This window comes from Acomys minous (assembly GCF_964271855.1).
Source record: "Acomys minous genome assembly, chromosome: 7".
Lineage (NCBI taxonomy): Eukaryota > Metazoa > Chordata > Mammalia > Rodentia > Muridae > Acomys > Acomys minous.
Window position 1 is genome coordinate 112433897 of NC_140488.1, and position 26394 is coordinate 112460290.

General features: G+C 43.3%; 1 protein-coding gene and 1 pseudogene across 3 annotated transcripts; one reads left to right on the forward strand and one right to left on the reverse strand.

The window, feature by feature from the left end:
• Positions 1-8330: 8330 nt before the first annotated feature.
• Positions 8331-10442, reverse strand: LOC311602047 (eukaryotic translation initiation factor 1-like; annotated as a pseudogene). The gene is made up of 3 exons: positions 10414-10442; positions 9182-9242; positions 8331-8813 (listed from the first exon to the last, which is right to left on the reverse strand). The product of its transcript is annotated as a eukaryotic translation initiation factor 1-like (transcript).
• A 638-nt stretch (positions 10443-11080) lies between these two features.
• DDX3X (DEAD-box helicase 3 X-linked) lies at positions 11081-24722 on the forward strand. Of its 2 annotated transcripts, none has more exons than XM_084789319.1 (17): positions 11081-11252; positions 14413-14470; positions 15453-15500; positions 16723-16855; positions 17837-17995; positions 18074-18173; positions 18407-18542; positions 18892-18977; positions 19229-19327; positions 19426-19586; positions 20092-20236; positions 20466-20610; positions 20776-20957; positions 21048-21165; positions 21519-21672; positions 21914-22053; positions 22158-24722. In XM_084789319.1, the coding sequence occupies exons 1-17, from the start codon at positions 11208-11210 to the stop codon at positions 22235-22237; spliced, it is 1989 nt and encodes a 662-aa protein (XP_084645445.1). In that variant the 5' UTR covers positions 11081-11207; the 3' UTR covers positions 22238-24722. The 2 variants fall into 2 exon arrangements, with proteins under 2 accessions (XP_084645445.1, XP_084645446.1); XM_084789320.1 differs by having other exon boundaries at positions 15456-15500.
• Positions 24723-26394: the final 1672 nt, after the last annotated feature.

Below are 26394 nucleotides of genomic sequence, written 5' to 3' on the forward strand. Positions count from 1 at the left end.
CCTCTGCCTCCCGAGTGCTGGGATTAAAGGCGTGCGTCACCATGCCCGGCCACATCTCTTGTTTTTTCAAGATAGAATCTTACCATCTAGGTTAGGCTGACTTTGGACTTCCAATACTCTTATTTCAACGCCTTGAGAGCTGGGATTATAGGCATGTACCACCATGTATGCCTTTTACTTTATACATTAAAAACTGATGGGGCTGGAGAGATGGCTCAGTGGTTAAGAGCACTGCCTGCTCTTCCAAAGGACTTGGGTTCACTTCCCAGCATCCACATGGTGGCTCACAACTGTCTGTTACTCCAAGATCCGACACCCTCACATCAATGCACATAAATTTAAGTTAACTAAATTTAAAAATATACCCAAGGCACAGAATGGTGAAATAACCTGTTACACTGCAAATGAATCATAGTTGAGTCATCCAAGACATAGTAGAGGGCAGGTATAGTGGTATGCCTGTAATCCCAGTGCCTGGGAGACGGAGGCCGACTAATCAGGAGAGAGAAAGAGAGAGAGAGAGAGAGAGAGAGAGAGAGAGAGAGAGAGAGAGAGAGAGAGACAGAGACAGAGACAGAGAGACAGAGACAGAGACAGAGACAGAGACAGAGAGAACGAGAACAGCTTTACAACCAAAGGCTACTCTGTGTCCATGGTGCCAACATTGTTAGATCTCTCTTAGGTACAAATTGTGCCTTAGTATAATCATTTTGTGTTGCCCTACCAAAATACCTGTGACTAGGTAATTCATAAACAATAGGATTATGTTGGCTCTCGGTTGTAGACTCCCGGAAGTCCAAGGGCAAGGTGGCCCTATCTGCTGGGCCTCTGGTGAGGGCCTTCTGCTGCATGGAGGCAGCACATGCTGAAACAGAAGCAATGGACTAGTTCTCTTCTTATAAAGCCACAATGCCCTTAATGGAGGCCCCGCCCAACTTTGTGACCTCATTTAACACTAATTCATTCTCTCTCTCTCTCTCTCTCTCTCTCTCTCTCTCTCTCTCAATGATTATGATGTTTCTGGAGACAGAGTTTTTCTTGTAGTCCTGGCTGTCCTGGACTTCTAGAGTTTCTCTTGTAGACCAGGCTGGTCTTTTTTTTTTTTTTTTTTTTTTTTTTGGTTTTTCAAGAGACAGGGTTTATCTGTGTAGCCCTGGCTGTCCTGGACTCGCTTTGTAGACCAGGCTGGCCTCGAACTCACAGCGATCCACCTGCCTCTGCCTCCCGGGTGCTGGGTGTGCACCACTAAGTCCAGCTTCATTAACATCATGACTGTAGGGATTAACCTTCTAGTATGCAAACTATTGTGTATGGATGATCAAAACTTTGAAGTGGAACATACATGTTTGAAGTATGAATTTGGACCTCACCTTAAGTAACATTTCGCATTATATTCAAGGTCAAGCTGTGTGAAAGGGAAGTTAAAATAGACTCAAAACATTCCAGTGAAGAAAGAGTGGGAGGCAGTTGGTGAGCTGTAACGTTTTTCCTTTCATTAAAAAAAAAAATCTGGTAGAATAAATAGCATTGCTGACTTTTTCTATTTTAGCCCAAAGTGACACTTAACTAATGTAATTATTATTCAACTGAAAGTGTAATGTGTACAGCCACAAGCTTTCACTTATTTTGCAAGAACCACAAAGTAGATTTGAGCGCATAAAGGGTTTAAAGACTTTTCAGCTCAATGTTGAATGCTCACGAAAGGAGACGGTGGTAGTGTGAAAAGGATGGCTCACCGGGCGTGGTGGCACACGCCTTTAATCCCAGCATTTGGGAGGCAGAGGCAGGCGGATCTCTGTGAGTTCGAGGCCAGCCTGGTCTACAACGTGAGTCCAAGACAGCCAGGGCTACACAGAGAAACCCTGTCTCGAAAAACCAAAACCCAAACCAACCAAACAAAAGAGAATGGCACCCATCAGCTCATAGACTTGAATGCTTGGTCACCAGGGGGTGACACTATCTGAAAGGATTAGGAGGTGCAGCCTTGTTGATGGAGGAAGGCTGTCACTGGAGCTGGCCTTTGAGGTTTCAAAAAGCCTATCCCAAGTCCAGAGTTTCTCTCTTCCTGTTGCCTGTGTGTGTATGTGTGTACACATGGGTATGGCACAGTGCATGTGCGCCTGTGTGGAGGTCAGAGAATGACTCACTGAAGTCCTAGATGAGACTTCTACGTGCTCGTTCTCTCAGGCCTCCTCTCTGTACAGACTGCAAGAAACACACCTTCTAGGTAGGCCTCAAGGCTTAGAGAACTAGCCAAGCAAAGTATTTATTTATTTATTTATTTTCGGGATAGGGTTTCTCTGTAGCCTTGACTGTCCTGGACTTGCTTTGTAGACCAGCCTGGCCTTGAACTCACAGCGATCTGCCTGCCTCTGCCTCCCGAGTGCTGGGATTAAAGGCGTGCACCACCATGCCTGGCTCCAAGCAAGGTATTAAAAATATAACCCATATAGGTGGATCTCTGAGTTCAAGGCCAGCCTGGTTTACAGAGTGAGTTAGTCCCCGGACAGCCAGGGCTAAACAGAGAAACCCTGTCTCAAAACAAACAAACAAACAAACAAAAAACAAACCAATAAACCAGCTGGGTGTGGTGGTGCACGCCTTTAATCCCAGTACTCAGGAGGCAGAGGCAGGTGGATTGCTGTGAGTTCGAGGGCAGCTTGGTCTACAAAATGAGTCTAGGAAAGCCAAGGCTAACACAGAGAGACCCTGCCTCAAAAACAAAACAAACAAACAAAAAACCCAACCAACCAACCAAACAAACAAACAAAAAGAATATAACCCGTAGATAAAACAGGAAAGTTCAAGAAGGGTTCCGGGGAACCTTCTATCTGGCCTCCACTGGCCAGAAAGTCACATCGTTTGTATTGTCAAGGGATAACATTTGTAGATTATCAGCAATGAAACTATTTCATCTGTAATGCATTTTCTTTATGCCTTGATTCATAATATCGTGATGGCCAACAGGGAGGGAGAAAATGTACACTACATCCCTATGTACATAATCTATATTTCTTTCTTTTTAAAAATAGTATTTATTTATTGCAAATATAGTGTTCTGCATGCATGTACACCTGCACGCCAGAAAAAGGCACCAGATCTCATTATAGATGCTCATGAGCCACCATGTGGTTGCTGGGAATTGAACTCAGGACCTTTGAAAGAACATGCAGTGTTCTTAACCTCTGAGCCATCTCTCTAGCCCCTGTGTTTCTTTCTTGAGGTAGGACCTCAAACTTTTGATCGCCATGCCTCAGGCTCCTGGAGTGCCGAGATATAGGTATATGACGCTGTGCCTAGCTAACTCCTGTATTTCTTAAGTGAGACTATTGATTTAGAGAAGCTGTCAAAGATTTGAAAGTTAAAACATTGAGTAAGTTTTAAAAAAATTTAAAGGGGCCCCATAGTGTGGTGGTTATCACATCTGCTTTACAAGCAGAAGGTCCTTGGTTCAAACCACAGTATAAGCGTGGAACGCTATTGGGCCCTCCAAAACAACAACAACAAAAAAATTAAAGTGATCATATCCCATTAGCCATGTAAATTTGTGGGCCAATGATAGCAACAATGGTAGCTCCGACCTGTACTCTGCATTTGGGAGACTGGGAGAGGCTTGCCTCAAATTTGAGGGCAGCTTGGCTACATTATGAGAGCCTGCCTCAAAACAAAGAAAGAAAGCAAAACAACAACAAAAAAAGGGACGGTAGGGAAGTAACTAAGTGGCAGGGTCCTTGCGTAGCATGTACAAGGCTGTGGGTTTCATCCTCACCAACATGTGCCCACTCTTCCAGTTATGGGGGTGGTGCACTCTCCTGGCACTTTCTCCCAACCCAAGCTAAAATGAAGTCTGACGGCTCAAGGAAGGGCCCTGAGGTGTCCAGCTCTGGAAATCCCTTGATTACTGCTTAACCTCGAGCTGTGCAATAATCCAGTTAGTTCTGCCCTAGGTTTTAGGTTACTTGGCCGCAGAGAATGGCAAGTTCGTCTAAGGCCGTCACTGAAAGCAAGCTGATGGATGTATATGTCCCTCTCCATACCCAGGGGAGGTACTTGCATGGTCTACCCACCACTCAACAGGGAGCTGTAGCACATTCTAGTCTCCGTCTCTGTCTCTCTCTTTGTATGTGTGTGTCCATATGCCAGGCAGTGTTACAGTGGAGCTTTTAGCAGTGAGGCTGTGTGTGTGTGTGTGTGTGTGTGTGTGTGTGTGTGTGTGTGTGTGTGTGTGTGCTGCCCACACCAACCCATGCTTCTGCGGGCTTCCCAGCAGGGATGTTTTTATAGAGCTATCCTGGACCAAACTTTGAGTCCTTTCCTCTGGAAGACCTTGAATCCCAACCATTGCTTGAGGTAGAGACTGCTTCTTAAAAATATTTATTCCTGGCCAGGCATGGTGGTGCACGCCTTTAATCCCAGCACTCTGGAGGCAGAGGCAGGTGGATCTCCGTGAGTTCGAGGTCAGCCTGGTCTACAGAGTGAGTCCAGGACAGTCAAGGATACACAGAGAAACCCTGTTTCGAAAAACCAACCAACCAAAAAATATTTATTTCTATTTCTGTGTATGTGTATGTGTGTATTTCTGTGTGATTGTCTGCTACATGTATGCATATGCCTGCAAAAGACTCTCCTTTTTTGGAGTCACAGGTGATTGTGAGTTATCAGTGTGAATGCTGGCAATCAAACTCGGCTCGTTGAGAAGAATAGCAAGCACTCTTGACTGTTGAACCATCTTTCCAGCCCCTATAAACTGCTCTTATTCTAACTCCATAGATATCCCTAAAGCATTGAGAGGGCAAATGAATTGCCCTCACTCACATAGCTTGAAAGCCCCAGAGCAGGGAGCTAATTGCTAGCTCTAGGAACTGCAGCTCCCAGGCTTTCCCCCCTTCCTCCTTTCCAGGATACCTGCAGGTCTGGGTTTCTGGAGCTCGATGCAGCTATTATATTTGCTTTAATACAGGCTGTTAACTTAAAATGCCTGTGAAAGTGGGAAAGTGAGTAGGAAAGAAAGTCGTCGTGTGTGTCCCCCCCCCCCCCCCCCCCCCCCCCCCCGTGACAGGGTTTTTATGTGTAACAGTCCTGGCTGTCCTGGACTCGCTTTTGTAGACCAGGCTGGCCTCGAACTCACAGCGATCCTCCCGCCTCTGCCTCCTGAGTGCTAGGATTATAGGCGTGCGCCACCACGCCTGGCTTCCGGCTCATATATTTGAATGCTTAGTCTCCAGGGAGTAGAGTCCTCTGATGGGATTAGAAAGATTAGGAGGTGTGGCCTTGTTGGAGGAAGTGTGTCACCAGAGGTGAGTTTTGAAGTTTCAAAAGCGCACACCAAGCCCAGTTCTAACCCTGCTCCCTTCACATCTTAATATATAACTCTCAGCTACTTCTCACGCACTATGCCTGTCTGCGTGCCGCCATGCTCCCCACCATGATATAACAGACCGAACCTTTGAAACTGTAAGCCAGCCCCTCAATTAAATGCTGTCTTTTATAAGAGTTGCCGTGGTCATGAAGTCTCTTCACAGCAATGGAACATTAAGATAGCTACTGACAGTAAGTAACATTTGTAGACTGCTCGTTAATGGAACAGTCATTTGGAGCAGGAAAAAGTGGCTCATTTCACTGCTGTGAGCCTGCACACCATTCCTTTTCAGAGCTGACTATGTTGGAAGACAAATCTTTGTGTTATCCCATTTCTCCGTACATTTAAAAACGATGTTTATTTATGTGTGCATGTATGTCTATGTGCACATGTGTAGGTGCCTAGGGAGGCCCAAACAGAGCATCAGATCCCTGGGGTCTGCAGTTACAGAAGGTTGTGAGCAGCCTGAGGTAGGTGCTGGGAATTGAACTTGGGTCCTTCGTAAGAAAGCTCATAATTTTAGCCACTAAGCCATTTCTCCAGCACCCCATTTCCTGTACATTTGATACTCCCAATTAACAAAACACCCTAGTAGTTTGAACTAAGTATTCCTATGAGCCAGGGTTAATTGAAAATAGGAAACTGCAGCTGGGTGTGGTTGGGTCATGCCGCTGAGTTCAAGGCCAGCCTGGTCTACAAAGCGAGTCCAGGACAGCCAAAGCTACATAGAGAGAACCTGTCTTGACACTACCCACCCTGGGGAAAAAATAAATAAAATAGGAAATTGCTGTCTATTTGATGAAGGCAGGGATTCCCATGACACTGCCCTGTGCGTGTATTCTATATACGTAAAACAAAGCCCAGAACCAGGCTGTCAGTTAATCTCACTGTGCTACAGGCAATCTGAGTAACTCGCAGAATTGACAGCTTTTGGATAGTGGGCTCTTTCTTACTTGTCTAGACTTATGTGAGAAGGAATCGAAAGCAAAAGTAAGAACATATCTCACTAGGGTGCTTTGTGACTCCTCCAATCCCATAGCAGAAAGAGATCTATTTTAGTTTCTTTTCTGTTGCTGTGATAAAACACCATGACCAAGGCAACTTATAAAACAAAGCATTGAATTGGGCTTCTGTGTTAAAGGGGTAGAATATGACAGCAAAGGTGTGCTGCCATAATAGCTGAGAGCTCACATCTTGAACCACAAGCAGAAGGCAGGACGGACACACACACACACACACCCCTTATCGTTTGTTGTTGGTTTTTGAGACAGAGTTTCTCTGTGTAGTCTTGTCTGTCCTGGACTCGCTTTGTATACCAGGCTGGCCTTGAACTCACAGCGATCCATCTGCCTCTGCCTCCCGAGTGCTGGGATTAAAGGCGGGCACCACCGCACCCAGTGAGAAGAATCTTTTGAAACCTCTAATCCTACCCCCAGTGACACACCTCCTCCAACAAGGCCACACCACCTAATCCTCCCCAGCCAGTTTTACCAACTGGGGATCAAGTATTCAAATATGAACCTATGGGGGTCATTCTCATCCAAACCACCATAGGGATCACTAAGCCTAATTAACGGTTTTGAAAGGAGCACTACGGGAATGTGTGTATTTTGGGGCTACCGCTATGTGGTCAACGAAGCCAGGCACGCTAGATGCAAACTACTTGGTTCCACACAAGGGAGAATAGACCTCACTGGATATCCATGTAGACGCAAAAGTACATCATCGTCTAAGATCTGTTCCCATGTACGCCAAATTGGTTTCAAATGTAGCTGCTGTCATTAATTGAAAGAAGATGGTGCTGTTTTGTTTTGAATACCACCAAGAGCTCCGAATTTGAGAAAATGAGGCCATTGGTGGTCAGCTGCCTTGGCACTTCAATTGTGGAAGCAACACATTTCTCTGGTTTGCATTTGTAGCTGCACAGTCGTTGAATGGGAGAATTTACATATTTTTAATTTTTATTTCTATGTGTGTGTGTGCGCGCGCACATGCGCTTCCTTGTCTGTACACGTACGGCATGCATGCAGTGCTCTTGGAAGCCAGAAGAAAGCACTGAATCACCCACAAATTAAGTTATACGCAGCCGTGAGCAGGAGGATGTGTGTTCTGGGATCCCAAACTGGGCCCTCCGTAGGAGCAGTAAGTGCTCTTAACTACTGAGTCATCTAACCTGTCCCAAATTTATATATTTTAGTTTTGAGTCTTACTAGATGGACCAGGCTGGCCTTGAACTCACAGAGATCTCCTTGCCTCTGCCACCTGAGAGCTGGGATTAAAGGTGTGCTCCACTACAACCTGCTTTTAACTAAAACAAAACAAAAGAAAACAGAAACAATTTTGAGTGTTTTGCCTGCATGTATGTTTACTACACGCCTGCCTGTTGTTTGAGAAAGTCAGAAAAGGGCAGTGGGTCCCCCGAAACTGGAGGTATGAATGGTTGTGAACTCCCTCCCATGTGGGTCTTGTGAGTGTTACCCAGGTTCTCTTCAAGAGCATCCAGTTCCTTTAACCTCTGAGCCATCTCTCCAGCACACCCCCAATTTTACATATTTTCATATGTAATGTAAAACAAATTCTGTATAGGCCTGCTTATGTGGGAGTAGATGCATGAGGGTGTGGGTGCCCAGGAGGCCGGAAAGCATCAGATATAGTGGAGCTGGAACTCCAAGGGCAGTGAATGAAAGACTTGCCCTTAGCCCTTGCTCCAGCTCTCTGTCCCTTCGTCCCTACCCCCACCTTCACCCGCCCCCAGTTAAGATTTCTCTGTGCAGCCTTGGCTGTCCTGGACTTGCTTTGTAGACCAGGCTGGCCTCGAACTCAGAGATCTAATTGGGACTACAGGCGTGCGCCACTGTGCCTGGCTCTCTCTGCCTCCTAGTATGTAATTTGTGTGTGTGTGTGTGTGTGTGTGTGTTTGTTTTGTGGCTCTTTTCAGTTTATTGCATGAAGGAGCTACACAAGTCCAAGTTAAAAGCGGACCCCAAATGGTTACGTTATACAAGCTGTGAGGTTTTAAAATTTGTGACAGAAGGGAAATTCTACTCATTGCAAGGCAATGCAATGAGCTTAAGCTTCAGAGCCCCACGCACTTAAAATCCACGAGCCTTCAGCTGGTCGTCCTTAGCCAGCTCAATCTCTATCAGCAACTGGCCTGTGTTCTGGCGCTGGTCCCCCTGTAGCCGAATTGCTTCTCCATATTCTGGATGCTCAATTACAGCACCGTTGCAGGCAAAGTTCCCCTTAACCGCCTTCACTAGTTTTTTTTTATTGTAATCATCGGCCATCCCTGGGACAGTACTAAGGGTCTTCCTGTCGTTTCTCTGTTGGATTCTTTTATGGATATAATACCCAGTGCCTGCCAGAAGCAGGCAGGAAGATCATCATCCTTACTTGCATCAGCAAAGGGGTAGAAAGAGTGGAGGTTCTGGATAGCCTCCTCAGTGGAAAAGGCCTGCGGAAGGTGGGCGGGCAGGCGGGCGGGGGTGGGGGTGGGGGCCACGGCACACAAAACAGGATGGAGTCTCCAGAAACTAGGGGGCTCGATGGGGAGACAGCTGAGTCCTCGGCCGCAGCTCAGTGACTAGGGCCTTCCTATGTAACTTTTAATTACGTTATTGCTCCCCTCCCCCCCTAGAAGTTAGCTTTCTTTCTCTCACTCTTGTAGCTATGGCTGTCTGGGACAGGACACACTCCTTTCCCCCTGTCTCTCTACTCCCCTTCCCCCCTCTCTCCCGCCCCCTCCCCCTCCAGGCTGGCCTCGAACTCAAGAGATCCACTAGTGCTGGGATTAAAGGCGTGCACCACCACAACCAGCTTTACTTGCATTGTTTTATTGCATTCATTTCGTTTGGATATTACAGTTAGGTCGCGCTTTTTGAAACTGGAAAAAAAATTTAATTGTATTATTTATTATTTCAGCATGTTTACAGGGAGTGTTAAAAATACTGCCTTTTGAAACTAACAAACTTTGTTGTATTGTCTCTGACTTGTTACTTTATTGTGTTTTTAAAGGGTGTTTACAAAGTTACAGCTCCTCTAAGTAAACCCAATAAACCCATTGGTTACCAAGAAACAAAACAAAATATTTGTTGTTAGTATAAAATATTGCCAATGCAACCAACAAGAACAAAAGAAACTTCCCTCTATTATCACACAAATGAGTGTTAAGAAAACAGTAACAGGGTTTTTGTAGTCTAGTGGACTCTTTTCTAGGTGAAAAAAATTGAGAACAAAAGCTAAGAAACAACTTGCCGGGGCATTGCTTTATTGCTTCCGTATCTCTTTAGAAGTTCGGCTTCAACTTAAAACACCGGAAAAGTAGAAGAGTTGTAAAATTTTTTTTATGAGAACTAGCTATTTGAATGCTGGCAGCAGAAGGCCCCTTGGAGGGCACGGTGGGGAGAGCACTGCTTTTCGTTTGTTAAGCTGAGGTGCAGAAAGGTGCAAGCTTTTAGGTGACCTGTGTGTATTGACATTGCCTGAAAGCTGAGGGCTCATATTCTTTTGGTTTTATTGTTTAAGGGTCTGTGTTTTTGAAGCCGAGACTTGGGGTTGATCCGCCTAGGAGTGTGTGTGGGGGAACCACCAGAAGCCACCCCTCTGAGGACCCCTTTTTCTTTCTATTTCCTGTCCACTGTAGTGGTCCAAGGAGAGTCACCTCGGTCAGGTAACCCCGTCCCAGGTTCTCCAGCAGGCATCGGTTGTGCCCAGTCACACACCCTCACCTCCCGGGTTTCCAAAGAAAGTTCTTAGAAACATTCGGAGTCCCTTGCTGTGCCTGCAGCCACAGGAGTGCCACGCGGAAGGACACAGAGCCAGCAATGACTCACACACCAGCGGAGGCTCAGGGTTCTGGGAGGATCCCACGTTGCCGGAACTACATTCGCGTGAGATAGTCTCATTGTTCCTTCAGAGTGGGGGGGGGTGTGTGGGGGTGGCGTGCCCGCTACCTAGGCAACAGCGCTCCGAAGTCTTCAGCGATCAGCACATCTCTACACTTCTTGTTCAGGATAACTCGAGTCACCAAGCAGCCTTCCACCTTTCTCCTTTACCAGTCCCACTTTCCTCTTCCCCGCTCCATTCCTCCTCCTCCTTCCCCCGTGCCCCCCCCCCCCCGCAGTCTTCTCAGTTCCTCCTTCCCATTCCCAGCACTATTCATGCCAGTTTCCCTTCTTCTCAAAATGGCCACCGCGCTGGACACCCACGGTCACGTGACCGACCCGCCCCCCCCCCCCCCGTCCGAATTTGACTGCTATGCAATAGTGGAGGATGGTTCATCTGGCCAGACAAAGCCCACTATATCATCTCCAAGCTCAGGGACTGAGAGGAAAGGAAGAGTGCCAGAAAAAAAAAAGAAAAAGAAAAAAAAGAAAACTGGGTGCATAGGGGAAGAAGCAGCAATTAATCCTACTTTAAATCTTAGGGCTTCATTTCGGTGCCAGGACAGGCGGAGATGGGTGCTAGCAAGATCTGGAGAAAACACTAAGACTAGGGTATGAGCGGAGAACAGGGGAGCCCAAACCCAAAAGAACCAGAGAGGCAGTGAATGCGGGGTTCTCTTAAGTACGGACAACGAAGCGGGTAACTGGATTGACTAGGAAATCTCACGAGAATAGGAAGAACACACCGTAACCAGGCAGACATCCTAACGGCAGTGGACGATCGCCTGAAAGAGGAGGGCGTACGTCTTACGTGATGACGTAGCAGCCCTCCGAGTTTGTATATAAGCTCAGTGGCCGCGCGGTGCGCTTCAAAGCCGCAGTTCTCCCGTGAGAGAGCCCTTGCGGTAAAGCCAGCACTTAACTCTGCAGCGGAAGACTCCCGAGTTTTTCGGTATTCTTCAGGGATGAGTCATGTGGCAGTGGAAAATGCGCTCGGGCTGGACCAGCAGGTGAGCTGTACCAGTCACTGCAATAATTTCTCCCCCGACCTACCCTACAGTGTGGCGCAGCTCTAAGTTCTGCTTTTTCTCCCCCTTTCCATCTCCCTGAGGTCTCGGGCTGCCGGGTGTCTGTATCTAAGGGCTCTGAAGGGACTGGGTACTTGGAGTGCCACCACTGGTTGTTTCTCCAGCTCCGCTCGGTTCGCGGCATTGTCCCCGGCCCGAGCACAATGGCGGCTTTTGTGTTTGTGCGTGTGTGTGTGTGCGTGTGCGAGAGAGAGAGTTAGAGAGGGAGGGAGGGAGGGAGGGAGAGAAAGAGAGGAGAGTGTGCGTGTGCGCGCGCGTGAGTGTGCGCGCGCGTGTGCGCGCGGGCGAGCAGAGGGGGAGGGGGCGCGCTCTTTCGGTCGCCTGCGCGCGCACCCTAGTTGATTAGTGACCCGGAGGGAGGGACAGAGGGAGGCGCGGGGGGAGGGGACTGTATGGCGTGGCGGCGCGCGGGTCGGGGTGGAAGGTTTGGCTACGGTTTGTGGGGACTTTCGGCCTCGTGGCTCCCTTGGCTGGGGTTCTTTAACCCCCGGGAGTCGGCGGCGGTGGCGCGCGGGCTAGCCAAGTGGCCCCGCGGCGCTGGAATGTGGGAGGGGGCGCAGCCGGGGGTGGGGGTGGGGGTGGGGAACTGGCCTCTGCGCGGGCTAATGGCGGCGGCCTCCTTTGTGTGGCTCTGCCTGGTGGTGCGGTGCGTCTCCCCCGCCACCCCCACCCTGGCCTGCCCTCCCCTCCCGTAGGCTCGCCTGCTTGCAAGCTGGGTTTCTTCGCTACCGCGGGCCCGGTGCGTCGCGGCAGGGGAGGACGCGGTTCCCGAGTGGAAAGTTTTGTGACGCAGAAATTTCTGGGCGGATTGGGCGGGGGAAGGAGGGGGAGGGCGGCCGGGGCCGCTGCGTGCGCACTTGCGCCGGGCTTGGCGGTGACGCCAGCGGCGCGGCCCTTGCTCAGCCTTCGGTTCCAGGAAACATCCGCGGCTCCCCGAGCCGGACACGCCGGCTTTTTCCTGGGCGCAGGGAGGACCGCGCGCCTTGCGGTGGATGGCCCAATCTGGTAACATCTACAGGCAAGATGCCCAGAATATGGCAACAGATAACTTGTTGCCGCCGTTGAAGTAAAATTGGGAGATGCATCAGGCTGGAGTCCAGATACCATTTCTAGATTTAGAGGCAGAGGAGATGCAGATGTGCGATCTGTTGCCTCCTGGCTTCCGGGTCAATGACCCACAACAATAAATCTAGCATGTTAACACAGTGTAAGTTTAATGGTTCCTAGAGTGAAAAAAGAAAAGAAAACCATTGCCTGGTGTAAAGGCACCGGTTTTTCCCAGCTTTAACATTTTCCATCTAAATGATATTTTAATTTTATTATTAAAATTATATTTCCAAGAGTCTTTCGTAAGTTTGTAATGGATTTAACTCTAGGAATTTAGGAATTCAGAGGGTTTTAAGATTTAAGTACCAACAGTGCTTTTGTCATTTTTAATAAGTGCAGCTACTGTTTCAAAGTATGGCAGCAGTTTTGCTAATGAGGTTACATCTGCTTTCAGTTTTAAGTGACTGCAGTGACACTTGTAGTTTGTCAGTATCATTCCACATATTACGGAGTTTTATGTTTCGTAAAAATGTAACAGGTCAATTATTTTTTCCTGGCCTGGGGGTGGTGTTCCTTTTTGGTTTGTGGCTTATACTCCAAAGTAGAGTACTTTTTGACAATAGGGCTCTGCCGATAAAGGCGCCTGCCACCAAACCTGATTACAGACACGAGTTTGCTCTACAGGAGTCAGCAGAGGCAGGCAGATAGATCTTTGAGTTCAAGGACAGTCACGGCAGGCGGTGTGGGTATGCGCCTTTAATCCCAGCACACAGGAGACAGGCAAGTGGATCTCTGAGTTCGAGGCCAGCCTGGTCTACAAAGTGAGTCCAGGACAGCCAAGGCTACACAGAGAAACCCTGTCTCTGGGGGGAAAAGTTATTTAGTAAGAACATCAAAGGCTATTTATTTAGTTTTGTGACTTTACAGTTAAATGGGAGAATAGGAGTTATTCCAGTTTTACTCCATAGTGCTAGGTGATGAGTTTATTGCTAAAATTGTTTTTATGCAGTGCAATCCCAATTTATTATATTTGCCTTTATTTCTGAATAAAGGAACTAAACGGTAGTTTAAAATTTGTCTTTATATGTGCTTTTAGGTTTGAAATATTACCAAGTACAAAGTTGGTAGCACTTAGAAACATTGTCAAAAATGATTAAAGTGAATCTTATACCCATTTAACATGTGTGGTTTTTGTTTTTAGACCAGGTCTGAGTGTAACCCGGGCTGGCCTGGAAGTACCTATATTGCTGAGAATGGCTTTGAACTCCTGATCTGCCTGCCTCCACTTTTCCAATACTGGGACTACAACTGTGACTTCATCACACTTGGTTTAATGTTTTAAAAACAAGTTTGTTGGCTAACCTGACCTCAAACTTTAATTTATTTAAAAAAAAAAAAAAAAGGAAAAAAAGCCCATGCCTTTAATCCCAGTACTGGGGAGGCAGAGGCAGGTGGATCTCCGAGGCCAGTGTGGTCGACTGAGTTCCAGGACAGCCAAAGCTATTACACAGAGAAACCCTGTAAAAGATTTTGCAAACCCCCAAAAGATTTGCTTTTATTTAATGTGTGTGTTTAGCTGTATATATGTTGCACTATTCTTTGGAGGCCGGAAGAGAGCAGTGGGTCTCTTGGAACTGGCTACTAGCTACTGAGACCACAGTTACACACTGCCATGCCTAGCTAGATTTTTGAGATTCGGCATAACTTTGTATTCTGTCAAGGAGCTTTTACTATGGAAAATGTTTACAGAACAAACATCTTGAAAGATGGAGTTGAGTTGGGATCCAGTTTGTTTGGTTTTGTGACTTCCGTTCTGTAATATCTGTAGTGCTGCTACTTCATAGTTGCTTTAGAGCTCTGTGGTCTTTTAGTGCCTTCTTGGTCACATTCTATATTTTCTTAATAGCTGTGTGGGTTTGGTGGGGCAGCTATTTGAATATGGGACTAGAAAATGGTTTTTTTTGTTTATTGTTTTTCCTCTAGTGTATTTATTTCATTCAACATTGAGACTAAAAACAATCTGATTTTCTTCTAGTTTGCTGGCCTAGACCTGAACTCATCAGATAATCAGACTGGAGGAAGTACAGCAAGCAGTAAGTAAAACACTTATAGATTGACTATCAGAACTTGATATATTGTAATTTCAGCACTCAAGAGGCAGAGGCAGAGGCAGAGGCAGAGGCAGGCACATCTCTGGGAGTTCAGGCCAGCCTGGTCTACAGAGTGAGTCCAGGACAGCCAAGGCTACACAGAGAAACCCTGTCTCAAGAAACCAAAACAAAATTTCCTTGAATGTTAAAGATTTGCATGAGCACTGTTAGAATGCACTTTGACCAGCTAGAAGTTCGAAGGGCCGGGCACGTTGCTCAGTGAGCAAATCCTTCCATGGCATATGTAAGGCCCTTTGTTTCAGCTCAGTCACTGCCAACAGGAATATGTACTGTTTTTTCCTTAGGAAGGTACTATTAGGTTGAATGTTGAGGTAGATTTCTGTGGTTTATTTTCAAACTGTTTTTGCATTTTAAAGCAGAGGCACACGTTTATCTTGGTACTTGCTTTAAATTTCATGTTTTTGCCAGGCTCGGACTCTAACCCATCATCCTGATAAATCTTTCAAATATTTAATTCACAAGTGCAAAAAAAAAAAAAGGATAAAGAACCACTAGTATCTAGTTAACACTAGCATCCCCCGCCCCCCACCCCCCTTTGTTTTGAGATAGTATCTACAGAGCCATGGCTGTTCAGGTACTCACTCTGTAGACCAAGCTGCACTCACACCTGCCTCTGCTGGGATTTAAGGCACGCACCACCATGTTCAGCCCAACTACTGGGCTTAAAGTTGCCTTCCCCTCCCCCCCTTTTTTGGGAGACAATGTATATGTAGCCCAGGTTGGCCTTGAACTAGAGGTGATGACCTTCCTGCCTTGCCTTAGCTAGGATTACAGGCATATGCCTAGCTTAAATTCAAACCTTTCTCACTAGAGGAGTGTTTTTTTTTTTTTTTAAATAGGGATTTTGGTGAAAAGCTTTACTGTGAAGGTATTTGGCATTTTTATTAATTTTATGTTCTTTTAGAAGGGCGCTATATTCCTCCTCACTTAAGGAACAGAGAAGCTACTAAAGGTGAGTCCTTAATACCAGTTTGGTAAATCTGATTCTTGGTCATTTTAGAAATTAGTTATCCTAGGGAAAACAAAGCAGCTTGGGAAATTTACTAACTCTGAAAAACCTTGACTGACATCACATCTTAGAAAATTGTCTTCAGTGTCATGGTTTTTATATGATTAGTCTCAAGATCCTTTATAATTAGTTATATCTTGGTTTTACTCTGAAAAGATAGGTATTTGCCGTGTTGTGTAATACAAACTGCATGGAAATAATTTTTTGTCTTAACATATGACAAGATGTCATATGTATTATTCCATGTAATACAAACTCCATGGGAATAATTTGTTTTCGTCTTAACATATGACAAGATGATAATGGACTTAAAGCACAAGATGAGTTAAAATATCAGGCCCATTCTAGTGACGTGGGAGTAACTGGAAAATGAACAAGAGGTCTTTGTAGAAAGAAATTAAGAGGCAGGATCTTACATTTTACAACTGGAAGATCTGGAGAAGCAATTAAATTCTTGATTGCTGGTGAAAACACATGGCTGAGTGATGGCAGAGACAAAGACAGAAGGAAAGTTAACTTGTAAATGTCGCTGACTAATAAAACGGCATAGAAGCCAGTTCAGCCCTACTTGTTTTAAATATAGCTGTCACTGGGGATTCCCACTTAGTTAAATATTTATATTTGGCTTTATAGTGGGATCATAGAAACGATCTTGGTTTTTTAATATTGATATTGTTAAGCTTGTAAATAAACCACTAAGTGAATACCATGTGGAGTATGATTCACATGTACAAGGTATTGTTCTTGTACTTTTGCTATTGGAACAGAAAATACCAAACCAAATAATCTGGCATGCCAAGGAAAACTTTGGCTGTTCTTTGTAAATTCATTCACACCTGTAACGGGAGTAGAAAAGTTAAAGCATTATAGTTACATGCTAGAAGACAGTACCATGGTCATCTTGTTAGAGGCAAAGTTGTTGACCTCTTAGAATTCATTTAGAATGTTCTTAGTCTGTCAAATTTACATGATCTATACAGTATTTTTTCTAGTGGAGTATAACTGGTTATGTCTTAGTTATCTTTGGGTACCACCATTAGAATATTTACATTGGCTTTTGATACCAGAGAGATAAAAGGCGGTACGGCTTCAAATTCAGAAAGATTAAGATCATGTGTTAATAGTATTCTTAAGAGTTTGGTGGTTTTTTATTTTTTATTTTCAGGATTCTACGACAAAGACAGTTCAGGGTGGAGTTCTAGTAAAGATAAGGATGCATACAGCAGTTTTGGATCCCGGGGTGATTCAAGAGGGAAGTCTAGCTTCTTCAGTGATCGTGGAAGTGGATCAAGGGGAAGGTAAATGAAATGAATTGACATGTGTAGGTGGTAATTTAGGAAGCTTTGCCCTATCAGGAGGTCTATATTTTTTAGCTGTAAGATTGACCTTTTTACATAGAAATTAGATGAAAACACGAGGTGGCTCACACCTTTAATCCTGGCACTAGGGAGGCAGACGGATCTGAGTTCCAGGCCTGTCTACAGAGTCCAGGACAGCCAAGGCTACACAGAGAAACCTGTCTCAAAAAAACAAACAAACAAAAAAATGAAGTCAGTTTTTCTATTTCTCTAGTTTTATATTGTCTATTTTAAAAGTAATTTCATGCAGTGAATGGCTTAATTTGCTTGAGCTTTTTGTGGACGCTTATGGCAAAATAAACACTTATATTATGGATTATACAAGTGTGGTGAACTGACCTCATGTGCCTATTAGCTGTGGTTAGTCTCCTGTGTCCAGATTTTTAACAAACAGACCTAAAACTAAAATTATCTTTTCAGGTAAGGATTTTTAAAACTATTTTTAAAAATTTAACATTTAAACTGTCACACATGAATTTTCCCCCCTTTACTAAAAATATATTTTGACAAACATTTTGAAGGCATGGCTATATACCAATTTAACTTTTAAGCTTTAATTTTTAAAATATTAATGGTGTTTTGCCTGCATGTATGTTGTGTGAGGGTGTCAGATCTGGAGTTACAGTTATGAGCTGCCATGTGGTTGCTGGGAATTGAACCGAGGTCCTCTGGAAAAGCAGTCAGTGCTCTTAACCACTGAGCCATCTCTCCAGCCTAAAGCTTTAATTCTCAATGGTAGGATGTATGTGGCAAGACTTGCCATATGGCTTTAGAAACGAAGATATTGATTGTAGATGTGTACAATCTGGTTATCCTTATGTATCAAAAAGAACAAGACAACTGTTGGCACCAGTTCTCTGAGGTAGTTTTCTAGAGTAATTTGATGGCTAAGATTCTGATTTATTACTTGTGATAACTTAGGTTTGATGATCGTGGACGGGGCGACTATGATGGCATTGGCAGCCGTGGAGATAGAAGTGGCTTTGGCAAGTTTGAAAGAGGTGGAAATAGTCGCTGGTGTGACAAATCAGATGAAGATGACTGGTCAAAACCACTCCCGCCGAGTGAACGCTTGGAACAGTAAGTTTTGAAATATGCTACTTGTGCTGAAGTCTGTCTTCTGGTGTTGCATGGGAACTTAGCAATATTTTTTTTCAGGGAACTCTTTTCTGGAGGCAATACTGGGATTAATTTTGAGAAATACGATGACATTCCAGTTGAAGCAACAGGCAACAACTGTCCTCCACATATTGAAAGTGTAAGTACTTGCTCTCCATTACAGGGGAATATAACTAACCATACAGTAGTTTGTAGAAGGGGAGTTTAGTTATCACTGTTAAGTAATTCAGTCCTTAAATTTGGAAATGTGTCAAATGTGAAAACCCAACTTAATTGTATGTTAAAATTTTGCTGTTGTCATTCACATATAGTGTAAAACAGTGGCTTCAGATAGCACCTCTACTTATGCCATGCCATTGCATTTCTTGACAGTTCAGCGATGTTGAAATGGGAGAAATTATTATGGGAAACATCGAGCTTACTCGTTATACTCGCCCAACTCCAGTGCAGAAGCATGCCATACCTATTATCAAAGAGAAAAGAGACCTGATGGCTTGTGCCCAAACAGGTAAGCACTTTGATTATAGTATATGTCACTTTTTCTGTAATAAAGAAGCAAATAATAGATACTTGTGGGTTTATGTGCCAGGAACATTTGGGAATACTCAAATTGTTTTGTAATGTCAAAGAAAGCATACATGATAATGTAAATTGTTACCGCTATAATCCGTAAATCCTTATTTAAAAATAGCAGCTTCTTCCTAATTTTTTTGACTCTTGTTTTAGTCAGCTAGAGGGTATGTGAAATTTCTGTGATGTATTGGGCATAAAGTAAAACTACTAATTACTGATGTTGATTCAGAAGTATTAAGTAGGGTTTTATTATGGTCAGCTGGTAACATACTTCCCCTTAACAGGCTCTGGGAAAACTGCAGCATTTCTCTTGCCCATCTTGAGTCAGATTTATGCTGATGGTCCAGGAGAGGCTCTCAGAGCCATGAAGGTAATTTTCCCCAAATGCTGGGAGCAGGGCAGGGCCGGGGATTTGGTGTGCTAAGCAAGTGCTTTGTCATTGAGCTGTATGCTCATCAGTGTTTCTTTAAAGTGCAGTTACTGTAATGCTTGTAGGAAGCTGTTGAGAACATTCCAAATGGTGCTAAGACTAGTCTAATGGAAATGAACTTCCTAAAATTAAAATTTTATAGATTAACTTAAGTGATAAAATGCAGATTATAATACATTTCTATTTCTTAGGAAAATGGCAGGTATGGGCGTCGCAAACAATACCCAATATCATTGGTACTGGCACCAACAAGAGAATTGGCAGTGCAGATCTATGAGGAAGCCAGAAAAGTGAGTATGCATTTCAGGAATTCGTAGCTTTCCTGTTGATTCTAATGGCCATGTAAAAATCTTGACATTGAACTTGATGGGAGTTTGTTTGTTTGTAGTTCTCATACCGATCTAGAGTTCGTCCTTGTGTGGTTTATGGCGGGGCGGAAATTGGTCAACAGATTCGAGACTTAGAACGTGGATGCCACTTGCTAGTAGCAACTCCAGGACGTCTAGTGGACATGATGGAGAGAGGGAAGATTGGATTAGATTTCTGCAAGTATGTATTTATTAGCATTGACTAAATGTATAAATACTGAGAAGTGGTTTACACAAAATTAATTTATCAGTGTTGAAAAGTCAGCTAATGTTTTAATAGAGGCTTATAACTAGTTCCAGGACAATCCTACAGTTTGTCCTCTGTGCTAGGTATATGTGCATATTCATACAAAAATATAAAGGTAATTTAAAAAGTAAGCTAGTTAGCTCTCATCTTTTCTATGTAACTTTTTTTTTTTCTTTTTTTGGTTTTTCAAGACAAGATTTCTCTGTGTAGCCTTGGCTGTCCTGGACTCATTTTGTAGACCAGGCTGGCCTCGAACTCAGAGATCCGCCTGCCTCTGCCTCCCGAGTGCTGGGATTAAAGGTGTGCGCCACCACGCCTGGCCTATTTTACATAACTATTAAATGCAGAGTTAAGTATTAACTACATTGATGATTATGTCATAAATTAATATGTAAAGCCTTGATTTCTTCTCAGTCTTAATAAATGTTTTTTGTGACAGGTACTTGGTGTTAGACGAAGCTGACCGGATGTTAGATATGGGATTTGAACCTCAGATACGCAGAATAGTCGAACAAGATACTATGCCTCCAAAAGGTGTCCGCCATACTATGATGTTTAGTGCTACTTTCCCTAAGGAAATACAGGTACTATTATATAGTTTTCACTTAATTTAAAGACTTCCTTATTTCGAAATATTTTAGCACTGCCCTGGTGCTAGCATTAAAGGGATGTGCCACTACACTTGACCAAAAATAGTGAGGGGCGAAGCTAGCAAAAGGTTCAGTGAGTAAAATTGCTTGCTACCTGAATTCACTTACACGTGGACATACATGTAATAAAACTGCAAAATTAAAGAATGACTTTTTTCTTCAGATGCTGGCCCGTGATTTCTTGGATGAGTACATTTTTCTGGCCGTTGGAAGAGTTGGGTCCACTTCAGAGAACATCACACAAAAAGTGGTTTGGGTGGAGGAAATAGACAAACGATCATTCCTGCTTGACCTCCTAAATGCAACAGGTGAAATAAGCAATTCTAGCTCTCTATGGCGGTGTATGTAATGGGATTTCGGTTGTGTCACCGTTGTTTTCCTCCCCACTCAATATCGTCCATTTTAATTGTCTATATACATGTTTACAAAGAACTGTTTACTAATTGTGATAAACACCTTATTTTCAAATTCAGGCAAGGATTCCCTGACCCTGGTGTTTGTGGAGACCAAAAAGGGCGCAGATTCTCTGGAGGATTTCTTATACCATGAAGGATATGCTTGTACCAGTATCCATGGAGACCGCTCTCAGAGAGATAGAGAAGAGGCCCTTCACCAGTTCCGCTCAGGAAAAAGCCCAATTCTAGTGGCAACAGCAGTATGTATATTGCTAGTATATCTTTTATTCTCAAGTTTATTGTGTCCAAATACTTTTAGCGGGCCATACTTAACAAAAATTATATTTCAGGTAGCAGCAAGAGGACTGGATATTTCAAATGTGAAGCATGTTATTAATTTTGACCTGCCTAGTGATATTGAAGAGTATGTACATCGCATAGGCCGTACAGGGCGTGTGGGCAACCTTGGTAAGTGTTTAGCTACCAGTTATCTTGGTTATTTGTTTTTTGGATAGGCACAGAGAAGAGCTTTATATATAGCTTTTTGCTTTAGACAGGAACTGTTTCCCAGGCTGGCCTTGAACTCAACAGAAATGTGCCTATCTCTTTACAGAGTGCTGGAGTAAAGGTGCTTTATGGCATGTACACCCACCTAGAACTTTGTATCATAAATATTATCCCTATTTTCAAACAATGCAGTCAGGATTTATTGGTTAGATAGCTTATAGTTATTTTTAAAAATTATTTGATAAGAAAAACAAGAATGGTAAGCTACTTTTCTGGAGACCTTTGTTTATGTGTGGCTTTTTTTTTTTTTTTAGGTCTTGCCACCTCATTCTTTAATGAAAGGAACATAAATATTACTAAGGATTTACTGGATCTTCTTGTTGAAGCAAAACAAGAAGTGCCGTCTTGGTTAGAGAACATGGCTTTTGAACACCACTACAAGGGCAGCAGCCGTGGACGTTCTAAGAGGTGAGGCAGACACATGATGCGTAGCGAGGGGCATGAGGTATACTTTCATTTCCTGGTATTGTTTTGAAACTTGTTAATGTTGTCTTGTCAATGCTTAAACCTCTGGAAAACACTTGGGGAAAGTGTGGCTGGATTGGGAATTTATAAATGAGAAAGATAGAAATAAGAAAGTTGGTTGAATTGAATATCTTCTTTCATGTGAACTGACATGACTTCCCTGTCCCCTCCTACTCTATTGCAGCAGTCGATTTAGTGGAGGGTTTGGTGCCAGAGACTATCGACAAAGTAGCGGCGCCAGCAGTTCCAGCTTCAGCAGCAGCCGCACAAGCAATAGTCGCAGTGGTGGAGGTGGCCATGGCAGCAGCAGAGGATTTGGTGGAGGTAGTATTGTTTGTCTTGACCTCATTATCTTAAGCACAAATCACTTTTAGAAGGAAAAGATTGTTGACTTAATTTTTCTTTTTTCTTTTTAAATCTCTCACCAGGTGGCTATGGAGGCTTTTACAACAGTGATGGATATGGAGGAAATTATAACTCCCAGGGGGTTGACTGGTGGGGTAACTGAGCCTGCTTTGCAGTCAGTCACCCTGCCAAACAAGCTAATATGGAAACCACATGTAACTTAGCCAGACTATACCTTGTGTAGCTTCAAGAACTCGCAGTACATTACCAGCTGTGATTCTCCACTGAAATTTTTTTTTTAAGGGAGCTCAAGGTCACAAGTAAAGATGAAAGGAACAATCAGCAGCCCTGTTCTGAAGGTGGTTTGAAGACTTCATTGCTGTAGTTTGGATTAACTCCCCTCCCGCCTACCCCTATCCCAAACTGCATTTATAATTTTGTGACTGAGGATCATTTGTTTGTTAATGTACTGTGCCTTTAACTTTAGACAACTTTTTATTTTGATGTCCTGTTGGCTCAGTAATGCTCAAGATACCAATTGTTTTTGACAAAATAAATTTACTGAACTTGGGCTAAAATCAAACCTTGGCACACAGGTGTGATACAACTTAACAGGAATCATCGATTCATCCATAAATAATAAAAGGAAAAAACTTAAGTGGTAGCCTGCATTAGGGCTTTTGATACTTGCAGATTGGGGGAAAACAAACAACAAACGTCTTGAAGCATATTAATGGAATTAGTTTCTAATGTGGCAAACTGTATTAAGTTAAAGTTCTGATTTGCTCACTCTATCCTGGATAGGTATTTAGAACCTGATAATAGTCTTTAAACAAGCCATTCCAGTCATGATGAGGTGATGTATGAATACATGCATACATTCAAAGCACTGTTCTCAAAGTTAATGCAAGTAAATACAGCAATTCCTCTTTCAATGTTTAGGCAGATCGTTAACTATGAGCTAGCCAAACGTGGGCATGTTATTACAGGGAAAGTTTAAAGGTCTGATAACTTGAAATAGGGTTTTAGGAGAATTCATCTACTTAGACTTTTTAAATGCCTGCCATAAAAGAAATCGAAATGGTAGAATGGCTGAGCACAGCGATGAGCAGCCTCACTTGGGGCTCTGCGTGATTTTTGGTCTAATAACGCATGCTAGTGTTGATGTTTTTTGGTCAAGAGGGGATGAACAGGAAGAATTATGCAGCAGGCTTTCTTTTAAATGCCGATTCACATTACTCTGTTCAAGCTGCGTTGAGATGTTAAACTGGCTTACTATAGACTTTGTAAAAAAACAAAAAAGGCTCCAGAAGAGTAAAAAAAACGAAATCTGAGATCACACAGGTTGGAAATATGTACATAACTGCACAAGGTGTCAATTCTGCTCTGCAGTGCGGTTCAGTCAGTTTTAGTTGCATAGGTTTCCATTGTATTTATAGTCTGTTTATGCTAAATCTGGCCAAAGATGAGCATTGTCCACCACTAAAATGCCTATGCCACTTGGAATTCTGGGCTACTTTTTTGTGACCAGAATGTAGTGATCAAAACGCTCAATCTTTTTACAGTGGCATAGGAAGACGGCAAAAATTTCCTAAAGTGCAATAGATTTTCAAGTGTATTGTGCCTTGTTCTAAAACTTTTATTAAGTAGGTGCACTTGACAGTATTGAGGTCATTTGTTATGGTGCTATTTCAATTAGTCTAGGTTTAGGCCCTTGTACATTTTGCCCATAACTTTTTACAAAGTACTTCTTTTATTGCACATTCAGAGAATTTTATATATATGTCTTGTGTGCGTGTCCTTAAACTTCCAATCTTATTTTGTCTCTTGGAGATTGTTGAACGCAGCTTGTCTAGGAAAGGGATGGGACTAGATTCTAAAATTTATTTGGGACCATGGGAATGATAGCTGGGAAGAAAACTTTGCACACGACAGATTTCTAGATACTTTTTGCTGCTAGTTTTATGTAATATTTATTGAACATTTTGACAAATATTTATTTTTGTAAGCCTAAAAGTGATTCTTTGAAAGTTTAAAGAAACTTGACCAAAAGACAGTACAAAAACACTGGCACTTGAATGTTGAATGTCACCGTATGCGTGAAATTATATATTTCGGGGTAGTGTGAGCTTTTAATGTTAAGTCATAATAAACTCTTAAGTCAAATTAAGCAGACCCGGCATTGGCGGTATAGCCATAACTTTCTGATAGTAAAAACAAAATTGGCGACTTGAAACTAAATCATGCCAAGGTTTTGATACACTTGTCTTAAGATATTAATGAAACACTTCAAAACACTGATACAAAGTGTCCAGATTCTCAGATGTTTGTTGTGTGAGTTTTGTTTAGTTGTATTTTTTTTTTCAGTGAATGTCTGGCACATTGCAATCCTCAAACATGTGGTTATCTTTGTTGTATTGGCATATTCAGTGACTTGTACATTCAGCAATAGCATTTGAGCAAGTTTTATCAGCAAGCAATATTTTCAGTTATGTTTCAAAAATAAGAATGGATCTAAACTTGCTGAATGTAAAGATTGACCCTCAAGTCACTGTAGCTTTAGTAGTTGCTTATTGTATTAGTTTAGATGCTAGCACTGCATGTGCTGTGCATATTCTGGTTTTATTAAAATAAAAAGTTGAACTGCACAGTCTCCTCTGTTAATTGTGGTTTACTTTTAGAGGTGAAAATAAAGTTGTGCTCTTGCCTGAATTGTAATGTGTCATTTGATTGTCCATTTAAAAAATGCTTCCTGTAGACAGAATGACTTCCCTGTGTGTTTGATAGAATAGTGGAATACAGTGCTGTAGGATTTTTGTGGTAGGCTGATGTTGAAAGAAATGAATTATGTAGCATGTACACATCCTTATTTTTTGGTTTTTTTGAGAAAGGGTTGCTCTCTAGACCAAGCTGGTATATAATATTTGGGGGAGAGGTCCTTTGCAATCCAGTTCTTTTGGACTATTAATGTCAGTACAGGTGTGTTGGGAGTCTAGGCTGTATAGATGTGTGAATTTCTATGAACCATATTGGTCAAGACACCTTCAAACACGGGCTATACTGTTAACAGATTAGTTTTTGGTCCCAAGTTCATTCTTCGGTGCACAGAATTTTGCCACTAAAAGGCTGGGTTCTAGCCAGGCGTGGTGGCACATGCCTTTAATCCCAGCACGAGCAGAACACTAGCCAGGGTCATGTAGTCATGACATACCCACGTAAGGTTCTTAAAACGGAGAACAATAGCTGGGCACGGTAGGGCACACCTTTAGTCCCAGCACTCAGGAGGCATACTCTAGTATGTTTTGTATACTGTACTCAGTTCAATGTTCTTCCTACTATGATGACACCAGTTTTGGCCAACATGACAGGATCCTATTTGATTTCTTCTGGTGGCAGGGATAACCAATCTTCCCTTTGCCCCTGTCTGGTCATCTTTAGCATCTGTATCCCATCATGTACTTCATACTTTTCATAACAATCTTTACAGCGTCTATCCTATGGTGTACTTTACACTTTCCATAACAAGTTGGGACAGAGATTTACTAAAGAGATGTTTTCATCTTTTCAGCTGCCATCTTCCTGCCTTAGGTACAGGACAACCCCCAACCAAGAGTAGCCTCCCAAGATTTGAGCGCCTCTCTGCCCGACAAAGCATCTCTTAATAGCTATGTTCACATGCATTTGAAAACTGCTTCAACAGTACACATCTTGTGGTTCCTTTTGCTTTTTAACAAATGATTTTGAGTGGTTCCAGGGTGCTCATGGGCCATCTCACATATGAACTGCTGGTCACATACAGGCCTCTAAGGAGTTGCCTGTATGTGATGCATTTCTGACAAAACTGGTTAAGCACATTTTCAATTTTTGCCCTCATTACATTTTGTGGTCAATATGTTGCACATTGTGGGAAGGGCGTCTTGTCACCTGGAAAATGTTTATTATAGAGGAAAATGATCAGTTTGTGAGCTCAAAATAGCTCAGAGTTTTAAGTTACCTGCCATGCAACTCTCCAGTTCTCCCCAGGTAAAGTGAAAATGCACCTAAAGTCTTTGACAGTTATCAGCACTCTTGTCCCCAAACTGAAAACTAGTAGATGAAGAGAACCATCCTCTGGGGTGCCAAGCCACATCCCCAATTCTCCCTTGTTTTTCAAGACGGGGTTTCTCACCTATTAAGCCCTGGCTGTCCTGGACTCGCTCTGTAGACCAGGCTGGCCTCGAAGTCACAGAGATCTGCCTGCCTCTGCCTCCTGAGTGCTGGGATTAAAGGTGTGCACTACCATGCCCAGCTCCAGTTCTCCCTGTTTTAAGGACCTTATGT